At 48.5% G+C, this 12557-nt stretch overlaps 1 protein-coding gene across 1 annotated transcript in view; it reads left to right on the forward strand.

Annotated features, from left to right (window-relative positions):
* Positions 1 to 403: 403 nt before the first annotated feature.
* The window catches only part of Atmin (ATM interactor), a 16965-nt gene continuing 4811 nt past the window's right edge, over positions 404 to 12557 (forward strand). The window contains exons 1-3 of the mRNA XM_005345731.3: positions 404 to 737; positions 10602 to 10727; positions 12216 to 12415. Coding sequence (XP_005345788.1) covers positions 414 to 737; positions 10602 to 10727; positions 12216 to 12415 — 650 coding nt within the window. The 5' untranslated portion in view covers positions 404 to 413. The remainder of the gene's footprint in view (positions 738 to 10601; positions 10728 to 12215; positions 12416 to 12557) is intronic.

Genomic DNA, 12557 nt, shown 5'->3' on the forward strand with positions numbered 1-12557 from the left:
TATCTCAAAAATAAAATAAATTGGCGTTTCCCCCCCCCTCCTTTTTAAGTGCAGCAGATCAAACCCAAGGCTTTTAGCATGCTAGGCAAATGGTCTGCGATATGAAACTAATTCATAATAATAATAAAGCAACAACTAAAAACTAAAAGCATCCCTTTTTCTTCTATCCAGCTATTGCCTGAGCTCGGGAAGAAAAATGGGTGGGTCCATGGAACCCATCCAGTTCACCTGTTCTCCCAGCAGTTGGCTCCCCTAATGGACGAGCCTCTGATCCGCTCTCGCCGCGGCCGGCTGGGGGCGCTGCAGCGGTCGCCCGGCCGGATGCTAATGAGCCCGGCCGCCCCGCCCCCTGCCGGAAGTGGCTGCGGCGGGGGCGGGCACTGAGAGAGGGGCCTGGCGGCCGTGCGGGAGTCATGGCGGCCACGGAGGCGGCGGCGGCTGCGTCCGCGGCTCCGGCCCCGGGCGTCCCGGCCATGCCGGCGAGCATGCGGGGAGCCGCCGCCGCCTCGGGCCCGTGGGGGCCGTCGGAGTCGCGGCTTCAGGGCAGCCGACAGCGACCGGCCAAGGCTCGGGCCGCGGTCCCGGTACCACCGGCCCGGGAACTGATCCAGCCGTCAGTGAGCGAGCTGTCGCGGGCTGTACGCACCAATATTCTGTGCACTGTGCGTGGCTGCGGCAAGATTCTGCCTAACAGTCCGGCGCTCAACATGCACCTAGTCAAGAGCCACCGACTGCAGGTGAGCTGGCCGCGGGCGCGGGGTCTGCCGGGTTTGCGGGGTACCCTGCCACCTGCGCCCGACCACGCACGGAGGGAGCGTGGAGCACGCACACGCACCGGGCCAGCCGCTTCTCGGTGGCGTGCCCATAACACCACAGCGAGCTGCCTGTTACCCGGGTTCTCGGATGCGCGACAGGTGATGCCACTAAGGCACCTAGGTGCAACCCCCGCGCTTTCCGCCCCTTCCGCGAAGCCGCCGGTGGGTCCTACCCTGTTGGTCATTCAAACGCAGCTGTGGGCTGGGCTCTCGGCACTTGAGCTACAAGTTTCATAGGGTTGCTAAGATCAACTCTGCGCCGGAATGAGAGGGGAGAGTGGCTTCTCTGGATCGTTAGGAGGAGGTCCACCGGTAGACAGCACGACAGTTTGAGCAAGACCTCCCCGTGTTACGTAAAAGGAGACAGTGACTTTCAAACCTGTGGTTTATTCTGGAAGCTTGGTAAAAATCAGATGTTGGGACCCCACAGCAGATCTGTTAAAGTCACAGCATCACCGCTTTTAGAAAAGGAAGCTTCCTTCCACCATGTGATCTCTGTATGCCAGCAATGCTGTCTCTGGAAGACACCAGTCACTGAAAGCAGCCTTGTGCAGGTTACCCTGGTCGGATCTGAGGGTCGGCTCAGAGGGTTGCAGGCTCTGTCTGACCTTCCGGTAAATCCACCTTGGGCCCTTCCCATGGGAACTAATCAGCAGCAGCTCTGAGTTTTAGTTTGTAGTCGGGCAGATAAGTGTGTACCTGAGGGATGGCCCGCCTTTACTTAGCAGCTGCTCACAAGAGGTGACAGTGATCTCACAGAAAGGTCAGTCAGGAAATGCCAGCAGGGCTGTGCTGAGAAAGTTCTGTGCAAAAGTATGGGCCTCCTTAAATACAGCTCACTGTGGGCTTCGACCTGCAGTTTTCTCTTTCATCCTAAATGTTAATGAAACTCTCCCTTTTTCGCACCACAATTTAGGTGAAAAGTGAGTGTGTTTGTAAGAATTCTACAACCTAATCCCTCAGTTGTAACTTGCATTCAAAACCATAACCTGCCTTCTTCAGTATCTTCCCCTTGCTGATAGGTTCCTTCATGTCTCATGTAGCCAAGCTAACCTCAGACTTACTATGTAGCTGAGGATAATGATAAACTTTTAATCCTCCTGCCTCCACCTCTCAGATGCTGAGATTGCAGGCGTGCACTCTCGGGCCCTGCTTTATCGGATGCTGGGAATCAAACCCAGGAAGGAAAAATGCTAGTAGGCAAGCACTCTCCTGAGCTACATCCCCGGCCCCACGTTGTATGTTTCTGATTGCAAACCAAAGCCGCCAGTCTGACCAAAGGTTTCCTGGGTCTTGGCCGCTGTGACTCTAGCCAGCATTTCTTAGCAAGTCTCTTGCTCTTTTCTCTGGAGCTGCTGTTAGGAGCGCTGTGCCCCTCAAAACTTTGCTATGCTTTGGAAGCCCAAAGCTCAGGAATACACAAGAGGCCAGATGGACTGTGACAGGAGGAACACATCTGAGTCAATACAGATCTGGTTTCATTCGGTTCTCTTCTGAGGCAGGGTCTTACTACGTAGCCCTGGTTGGGTGGAACTCATTGTGTAGACCAGGGTAACCTTAAACTTGCTGGGAATAATGTTCCTGCCTCTACTTCCCAAGTGCTGGGACTATAGCATGTACCACCATACCCTGCTCTAGCAAATATGGATGTCAAGAGTCAGATTTTTACTCAGATTTGAGCATGTCAGTGTACTGGGGTCTTCTCTTACCTAGAGCCTGTGTGAGGTCATCTTTCCAGACGTGTCATTCATTTCTCAGATTCTCTTACCTGGAGATAGCAGTAAATAGACTGGTCCCTCCCAGAACCCAGATGTTGAGCAACAGAAAGATGGCCTGTTTGGCAGTATTTAAACTGCCTCAGAACTGTGGCTGCTCTTTCCCTGTCAGGCAGCTCGCTTCCCTGTAACCTTGGCTTGGTAACCTCGGAGCCCACAGCCCCTAGGCATCTGTTGTCTGGTGGAAAAGGAGTCCATTTTTTTCTAATGAAGGGATCTGTGTGAGGAAGCCATACCTATGTGGAAAGGCCTCAGGTAGGAACTGTGGTCCCCTCAGGCTGCCACTACCCAGAGGCTCTTCGTTCAGTTCAGTTCTTGACTCTCAGAGTATTAGGGAAGGGGAAGAGTGTGGCATGGGAGCAAATGTCTTTTTGTCCCCAAAAGGCTCTATGTGTTTTGGGGATCATGATGGATCAGTTAGGTTTGTGTACCCCCTTCCTGTTCCAAAGCTGCTCTGAAGACTACCTGATTGACTTTTTTTTAATTAGATATTTTAAAAATTATGCGTGTCTGTGAGTCGATATATGTTCACAAGTATAGATGCCCTTGGAGTCCAGAGAGGGCGTTGACTCCCCCGGAGTTAGAGATACAGGTGGTTGTGAGCCACCTTAGCTGGCATGGGTGCTAGGAACTGAATTTGGGTCTCCCATAAGAACAGTTCACAGTCTCAGCCACTCTTAGCCATTTCCTAGCCCCATACTGACTGACTTCAACTCAGTGGAAAATTTCATTGTCTGGGCTACAGCTACTTGTGTGATTCTAATTTCTTTTCTTGTTGTTCTGTTTTCCTGGCCATGATAATCTTTTATTCCCTCCCCCATTTAGTTATATGGTTATTTTATTCTAATCCACCCCCAGTGGAATCCCTAAGCTTCTGAAGGAAGGCGAGTGAGACTGAGGAGCTATGAGCCACCTTTGCTTTTCCGTGGGTTATCAAAATAAATGCCTGTCTATAGTCCACGCCCTGAAAGAAAATCTGACCGCATCATCAGTCAGCTGCGCCAGCAGTGGGCTCAGTGGAGAAGGGGAGCCGTAAGCTTTTGGATTGAGAGCTGAAATGACCAGAGGAAGAGTGGGAGGAAGCAGGCTCTGCCCCACTGCTGGACATGCGTTTGAAAGCATGGAGGGCAGGCGGGCACTGACGGAGCCTGTTGTCAGGCAGCATTCATACCTTAAAGCCTAGCTCAGTGGGTTCTGCATCCTGTTCCATCCAGCAGTGTGCTTTCCGTGATTTCCTGTGAAACTGTTTTACAGGGGAAAGAAAGGCTGACAGGTTGCTCTGTAAACAATAGTATACAGAGGTTACTGACTTCCAGTTTAGAATAGGTAAAAAAGCAGACTGGGCTCCTTGGGTGCTTTCTGTAAGGGTGGGGAGGCGCTCGGCATTCTGCCGCCATCTTTATGGTCTTCTCCTTGCCTCTCTTCAGCCTCCTTTCTCTGCTCTATAAAGCGTTGTTGTTTTTATTTGTGTATATGTGTGTGCGGCCAAAGTGTGGGTGCTTAGAGATGCCAGAACCTGGCACTGGATCCCCTGAAGCTGGACGGGGACCCAGTGGTCGTTACAGGTGGAGTGTGTGAGCTGCCAGCTGCCACATGGGTGCTGGGAACAGAACTCTGCAAAAAAGCAGCAAGTGCTCTTAACCACTGAGCCACCTCTCCAGCTCCTCTGCCTTTCTTTTGTGTATTTTTTTTTCCAATCCTGTTTTTTGGGGGTTTGTTTTATGGTGCTGAAGATGGAACCTGGGTTTCACTCCTGCTGGTGAGTGCTTTTCACTGAGCTACACTCTTGCCTCCCAACATCTTGTTTAGGACTGCCTTTATCTTTTGTAAATTCTTAGAATACTTAAATGTTATTTAAATTTGATTACTTATTAGTTTATTTCATATGAGTATTACTTAAATAAAGTATTCCCACATTTCCAGCCAAGAAAGACGTGTTTGGTTGGAAGTAGAGCACCTTCTGAGAACAAAGTAAACCAAGGGAGGCAGCAGCGAGGGGGGGGAGTAAAAGTGTAATGGCTGACTGTGGACACAAGACGTAGTCCCCACATGGCAAGTGTTTGCGACTGGGTAAAGGACTGCAGGTGACTGCTTTCCTCCTGTGATCCTGTTGTAGAATACCACTGTGTCTCCACTCCCTTGAACTCACTGTCTCAGAATGCAGAAAGACATATGGGGATCTATGATGAAGGAGCTGGCCCCCAGACAGTGGGGAAATGTGTAATGGTGGGCGGTTGCTGTGGCACAGGGGCTTTAGCATCCACCTGCACGAGTTTTGAGGTCTCATCTCCACATAAAGTGCCGCTCTGCCCTGGGCAGGCCAGGTGAACAGCCAGTAGAATTGACAAGCTGGTAGTGAACATTACTGGGTGCAGACTACTCCCGAAGCCACCAGGTAACACAAATGAAGAGGCTGGGAAATTTAAATTACAGGCTGAGCATCTGAAGTGCTCCAAATCCAGAACTCTTAGAGCACTGACATGAAGCTCAAAACCTCAGGTTTGGGAGCACTTCGGGGTTTTCAGCTAGGGATCAGCCAGGAAAGACTATGCAGATATCTGAATCTCAGAGTCAGTTCTGGTCCCAAGCACTCTGATGGACATTTCAGTCTGAGTTCCACTAGGTGTAACGGTAGTGCAGGGAAGGGTGGGTACTGTGAGTGTCCCTGGCTGGTGAGGTCTGCACGTGGGTGGTGTTGGGAAGCTGTTGAAAATGATCCGAACAAGGTAATCCGTGATTGAAGGTAAGTTTTTAAAATACTAATATGAGCCAGGCAGTGGTGGTGCACACCTTTAATCCCAGGTAGAGGCTGATGGTCCATGAGTTCAAGGTCAGCATGGTCTACAGCGTAAATTCTTGGACAGCCAGGGTTACATAGAGAAACACTATCTCAGAAAACAAACAAATATAAAATTAATCTGAGGGCTAAGAATTTTATGTTTTTAATTTTAAAATAGTAATTAAAGAGATAGCTCAACAGTTCAGAGTGACTGCTGCTTTTACAGTGTGGTCGACCAAGTTCGGTTCCCAGCTCCCACACGGATGCCACAACCACATGGAACATTAGTTCCAGATGACCTGATATTCTCTTCTGCCTTCCACAGGCCATGCTTGTAGTATGCAAAAACGCATGTATGTACACATAATACTTCACAATAAAATTTTTAGTACAAAAAATATATATCTGGCAAATGTGCAGGATGCCCTTTTTTGGCAGTTTAACAGCTTGGGGCCTGATGATGAAGACAACTCTTGAGTATGGACTGGCTGGAAGAAACTCCATCGTGGACATGTGCGCTAAGGAGTCAGGAAGCTCTTTCAGTTGAACACACTCGTATCCCTTTTCTCTAATAACTAGATGGGGAAAGTATGAGTCAGTTCAAATGTTTTCTTTTCTTTTCCGTTTTGGTTTTTCAAGACAGGATTTCTCTGTGTAACAGCACCGGCTGTCCTGGAACTCAGGCTGAGGAAGGCAGATCACTCACAGAGATCCACCTGCCTCAGGTGCCTGAGTGCTGGGATTGAAGGTGTGCGCCCCCATGCTCCACCCAAAAGTTTTTTATAAAAATGAAAGCAAAAAAGTCCTGGGAGCATGGCTAGAAGCCACCCGAGCACCCTCCGTGGGGCCACTATGAAGAGCAGATATGTGCCGGAGAGATGGAGTAGGAGGTGGAGCTGGGATGGCGGGGGAGGAGGATAGGGAGGGGAGGGCCAGTGGTGACCCAGGCTGACCAGATCTATGGGGCCGGGGGGGGTGGGGGCAGTGGAAACCAAGGCTGACCAGATCAGCTATTGAGCTGGGAAACAGCAGAGACCCAGACTGACCAACTCAGCTACCACCCAGGCCCAGATCCAGGGCCCTGAGTTGACCGACTGTGAGCTGACAGAGCATGTGAAGGCGTCAGTCCCGTGAACCATAGCCACAGGATGTCCGTGATTCTGGGCAACAGCAGGATATCCAAGAGGAGTCTCAGCAAGGGTCCAATATTGATGGTGTAGCAGAAGCCAGAGGCCCTGAGCCAGACCAGTGACTCATTGCGATGAAAGCTGTTTGGGCAGAGTCTACCGTGTGACACAGTGCAGCACCCAATGCTGCTATGACAAACCAGAGCGTCACAGAGAGACAGGGTAGATGGGCAAAGTGACACAAGGACAGAGGCAGCTGCAACCCATAGAGGAGCAAACTGCTGCCCGGGGGGTTGGCAAGATGTAGTTTTTAATCTTAATTTTTATTTTCTTTACAAGGGTGGAAGGCAGAAGGACTGGAGAAATGAGTGGGATTAGGGTGCATGATGTGAAATTTCTAAAGAATCAATTAAAAAATTATGTAAAAAAAAAAAAAAACTGTAGGGCTGGAGATTTGGCTCAGTGGTTAAGAGTGGTTAAGGCTGCTCTTTCAAAGGATCCAGGCCCAATTTCCAGAATCCACATGGCAGCTCACAACTGTCTGTACCTGTAGTTTCAGATATCCAACATCCTCACACAGATATACATGCAGGCAAAACACCAATACACATAAAATAAATAATTTTTTAAAATTATATTTCTTTTTTTAAAGGCTGATAAACGAAATGAGGCTGCTGGTGCAGGACATTGTCAGTTGTCATTAGCAGGCACCAGTGGTCAGCGAAAGCACTAGTTCATTGATGGTAAATCTTGGCAAAAAAACAAAAGAAAAAGGTTGGGGAGGTAGCTCAGTTAGCCCCACAAAACAGTAACAAAAACAGAAAGCTAAAGACTGAAGCTAGAGAAATGACTCAGTGTTTAAGCGTGCTTTCCAATGGTCCAGGGAACCTGAGTTCAGTTCCTAGCGCCCACATACATCGGTTCATTACCAGCCACCTGTCACTTCAACTCCAGGGACTCTGATGCCCTCCCCTGGCCTCAGTAGGCACTGTACACATGTACAGACATGACACACACATACATAAATAATGTTCTTTAAAAGAGGATTTAAGGGGGCAAGCTGAGTAAAATAAAAGCCGTGGATCCTTAAAAGAGTGGTGGGCGACAGCTGTGCATGCAGGAACAGAAAAGGACGATTGTAGTGGCCACTTAGAGGGGTCCAGGGGAGCTGGAATTACACGCTCTGGTTAAACAGTGATAGATGAATACTTTCACTGGAAACTGAAGAGAAAGGAGACTTGAGTGGAGACGTGTAAATGTCCAGTGAGTATGAGTTTAGTCCAGTGGTTCTCAACCTGTGAGTCTCAACCCTGCGTATCAGATCACAATTCATAACAGCTAGAAAGTAGCAAGGAAATAATCTTATGGCTGGGATCACCTCCACTTGAACTGTATTAAAGGGTCACAGCATTAGAAGATTGAGAATCACTGCTTTAGACAGTGCCATGGCATAGTCCTGACGGAGTAGGCCGGCACTAAAAACTTGGAGAGATGACTGCATCTGAAATGAACAAAGGCAAGGGATGGAGTTTGGGCAAAACCGGGCTTCCTTCCCTTTTAATGAATGGGCAGGCAGGAAAGCCACATGTTCCTCTTAAGAACCAGGGGGAACATCTGATCTGCTGGAGCAAATGAAGGAACCGGTCCTGCAGACCCAAAGCTGCAGGGACCTCCACATCACCCAGCAACAGGATATCCAAGAGGAGTCCCAGTGAGGGTCCGAGATTGAAAGTGTAATAGAAACCAGAGGCCTCACACCAGACCAGTGACTTTGCAATGAACATTTGCACATACAGATATATGGATAGAAGGGTTCACTGCCTGACTCCCTGTATCACACTACAGCTTCTATGATGAGATTTTCCTTCTTTCTTTTTCTCTGAAAATTTATCCTGGGGAAGTTGCAAGGGCAGAGGTGGACATGAAGGGATGAGAAATGAATGGGCTCAAGATGCACAACGTGAGCGACACAGAGAATAAAGTTAAAAAAAAAAACCGGCTGGGCGGTGGTGGCGCAAGCCTTTAATCCCAGCACTTGGGAGGCAGAGGCAGGCGGATCTCTGTGAGTTCGAGACCAGCCTGGTCTACAAGAGCTAGTTCCAGGACAAGCTCCAAAACCACAGAGAAACCCTGTCTCGAAAAACCACAAAAAAAAAAAAAAAAGAGTACTGGCTACCTTTCCAAAGGACCTGAGTTCAATTCCCAACACCCACAATGGCAACTTATAACCATCTGTAACTCCAGTCTCGGAGGATTTGGTGCCTTCTGGCCTCGGTGGGTCCTGGCACACAAAACTCCCATGTACATGAAATAAAATGGGGAGGGGGTAGGGCTCTTCATGTAGGCTAAGAGGTGACTCAGTTTATTAAGTGCATGTGATGCAATGGGGACCCAAGTTTGGAGGCCAGGCCTGTATTAACGCTGGGAAGGGGGACAGGACGATCCCTGGGACCTAGTGGGTAGATGAGCTCCAGGATCTGTAAGTATGGTAGGTAGGTGGGTGGGTGGGTGGATGGATGGATGGATGGATGGATGGATGGATGGATGGATGGATGGATGGATGGATGGATGGATGGATGGGTAGATGGGTAGATAGATGGGTAGATGGATAGATAGGGGGTTATTCGAATGACTTAACAGGCTGCAGTCCTACTAACCCAACAATAGGTGACTGTGAACAGAAAATCAGGAATTCAGTAGTTGTTGAGTCCACAGGGCTGGGTGTCTCAGCTGGTCTTCTGTATATGTTAGAGTCCCAAAGAAGTAGGCTCAAATGTTTCCTTCTCCTGTGACCTTATGTAGACTTCAGCAGAAGGTTTGGCCCAGATTAAAGGTCATCCCACCTCAAAATTATGAACTAGAAGTGGATTCACACACTTCAAACCAAGCAAAAAGATCTCTCACGGGTGTGCCCTCCATTTCTGGATTATAGTTCAGTCAAGTTGACAACTAAGAATAGCCATCATAGTGAGGGATCATATCTCAAAAAAATAGAATGGAGGGCCAGTGAGACAGCCCACCAGGTCAAGGTGCTGGCTGTCAAGCTTAATGACCTAAGGATAGTCCGTGGACCCACATAACAACGATAAACTCTTAAAAGTTGTCTCTGACCTCTACATATGTGCTGTGGCACATGCATGCACATACTAAGTAAATAAATATAATTTTAAAAGTAAAAACAAAATGGAGAATGAGCTAGGAAAAGGCCTGCTGTTGACCTCTGACCTTATACTTGCACAGCACGTATGAGCACCTCCGTGTGTGAGGACTCAGACACACACACTGGAAAGCGGAAAGCCACAGTGCTCCCAGTGAAAACAGGAGGTTTTCTCAGGGGCTCAAACTAAGAATGTGGTGAGGATGAGAATCGGGAATAAGAAGAAGCCTGGGGGGCAACTCTACTTGCAGACAAACTGGCTGGGAGGGTAGACGGATGCCTATTTCCTTATCTCTACTAACCTGTGGGTTTTGTAAGACAATTGCTAAGCAAGGTGTGATGGGGCACCCCTTAATTCCAGCACTCCAGAGGCAGAGACAGGCAGATCTCTGATGAGTTTACTTAATCATTTTTTATCAATAAAAAAATCGGGAGTCAGATATCAGGGTAAGAACCTGAATGATCAGAAAAGTGGTGGAGAAACCACCAGTGACATCCTAGCTCTTCCGATCCTCCATCCAAAAGGACTGAGATCCACTCTAAGCCCTGCCTTACTTCTACTTTCTGTCTGTCTGTCCTCAGTCTTCTGAAATCTCTATGGTTAATTTTGGTCAGCTAGTGGCTAGCTCCACCCTCTGATTCAAAGCAAGCTTTATTGTCATAATGCGATCAGAATATCACACAACAGATCTCTGATTTTGAGGCTAGCCTGGTCTACATAGTGAGTGCCAGGCTAGACAAGACTATAGAGAGAGACCCTGTCTTGGATGGATGGATGGATGGATGGATGGATGGATGGATGGATGGATGGATGGATGGATGGATGGATGGGTGGGTGGGTGGGTGGATGGATGGGTGGATGGATGGATGGATGGGTGGGTGGGTGGATGGATGGATGGGTGGGTGGTTGAATGAACAAGTGATAATTGCTGGATTTTACTTTTATAGGATGGCATAGTAAATCCAACGATAAGAAAAGATTTGAAAACTGTCCCAAAATTCTACTGCTGTCCAATCAAAGGATGTCCTCGAGGCCCTGACCGACCATTCTCCCAGTTCTCTCTGGTTAAACAGGTATGTCACTATGCCTTTTTCAGGATGGTTCAGTTTCCAGCAACCACCTGGCAATTTACAAATGTCTGTAGCTGCAGTTCCAGAAAATCCAGCACTCTCTTCTTGCTCTGGAGGAACTGCACACGTGTGGTACATAGACATACATGTATGTAAAGTACCCATACACATACAATTTTTTTAAAAAATAAATAAATAAAAATGGCATGACTAAGGCACCTTATAGGAAGAAGTGTCTATTTGGCTTACAGTTCCAGAGGGATGAGATCCATCATGGCAGGGAAGTGGGGCAGCAGGCAGGTGGCCAGAGCAAAGGCCAAGTGTTCACACCTTCCACTTCAGGCAGGATGCTGAGGGAGCAGACTAGGGAGGCAGGTGGCTTTGAAACCACAAAGCCTGTCCCCAGTGCCATACTTCCTCCAGCTGGAGTTCACCTCCTAAACTTCCCCATACAGCACCACCAGTCACCTGGGGAGCCTGTTCTCATTCAGACCAGCACATGGTGTATAGGCATAGACTTGGCTGTGCTCTACCTGCTGAGCAGGCATAACCAGGCTGTCTTGTGAGGAGGGAGGGAACCCGCTGCTGGGGAAAGAGAGGTTGGAGACTGAAGAGATTGATCCTTAGGGCTGGAGAGAGGATCCAGTGGCTGTAAGCACATACGACTCTCGGAGAGAACCTACGTTCAGTTCCCAGCACACATGTCAACAGTGGCTCAAAGCCATCTGGCCCCACAGACACGGTACTCATGTTCACATGCACACATAGACACGCATAAAAATAAAATTCAATAAAAGTGAAATGATTGCTGAAGTTCTGCTGGAGAGCCTTGAGAAGGACATTGCAGAGACTGTATGTCTTAGTAAGGGTTTCTGTTGCTGTGATGAAACACTGTGACCCAGAACACAAGTCAGGAAGGAACTGCTTTATTTGACTTACACTTCCATATCATAGTCCATCATTGAAGAAAGCCAGAAAAGAAACTCAAAACAGGGCAGGAACCTGGAGACAGGAGCTGATGCAGAGACCATGGAAGGGAGCTGCTTACTGCTCTTGCTCAACATGATCTACTCAGCCCGGTCCTGGGTTCTGTAAGACCCAGGACCACCAGTCCAGGGATGACACCACCCACCATGAGCTGGGCTTTCCTGTATTAGTCACTAAGAAAATGCCCTAAAACCAGAGCTTATAGAGGCATTTTCTCAATTGAGGCTCCATCCTTTCAGATAACTCTAGCTTGTGTTAAGTTGATATAAACCTAGCCAGCACACTGTATATTCTTGGCCCACAGCACTTAATGTGTAGTTGAGAATCTGAATACACGGGTTGGTTCCAAGGCAGCCTGCCCACTCTGCAGAAGGGGAAGCATATGTTAAACTGAAGCTTGTCTGCTTGCAAATGCTATACCTGGTGATCACTGGGAAGCAGGGGGTGTGGGTGGATCTTATGTGATGCTGTGTCTCGTCTTAATTCCAACTGTGTTTTTTGCAGCACTTTATGAAAATGCACGCAGAAAAGAAGCACAAATGCAGTAAATGCAGTAATTCCTACGGCACCGAGTGGGACCTGAAACGACACGAGGAAGATTGCGGCAAGACCTTCCAGTGTACCTGTGGCTGCCCCTACGCCAGCAGAACCGCACTGCAATCTCACATCTACCGAACTGGCCACGAGATCCCTGCAGAACACAGGTAAAGCACAAAGAGATGGTGCTGAGTAGCCGTGAGGGGTTGGAAAGGGGGCTTCCTGGGGAGCCAGCCATGTAGGGAAATGAAAGGAACAGGACAGAACCTGTGACTTTGAAAAGGGTTTTCTTTTTTTTTTTTTTTTTTT

This window comes from Microtus ochrogaster, chromosome 4 (genome assembly GCF_000317375.1).
Source record: "Microtus ochrogaster isolate Prairie Vole_2 chromosome 4, MicOch1.0, whole genome shotgun sequence".
Classification (NCBI taxonomy): Eukaryota; Metazoa; Chordata; class Mammalia; order Rodentia; family Cricetidae; genus Microtus; species Microtus ochrogaster.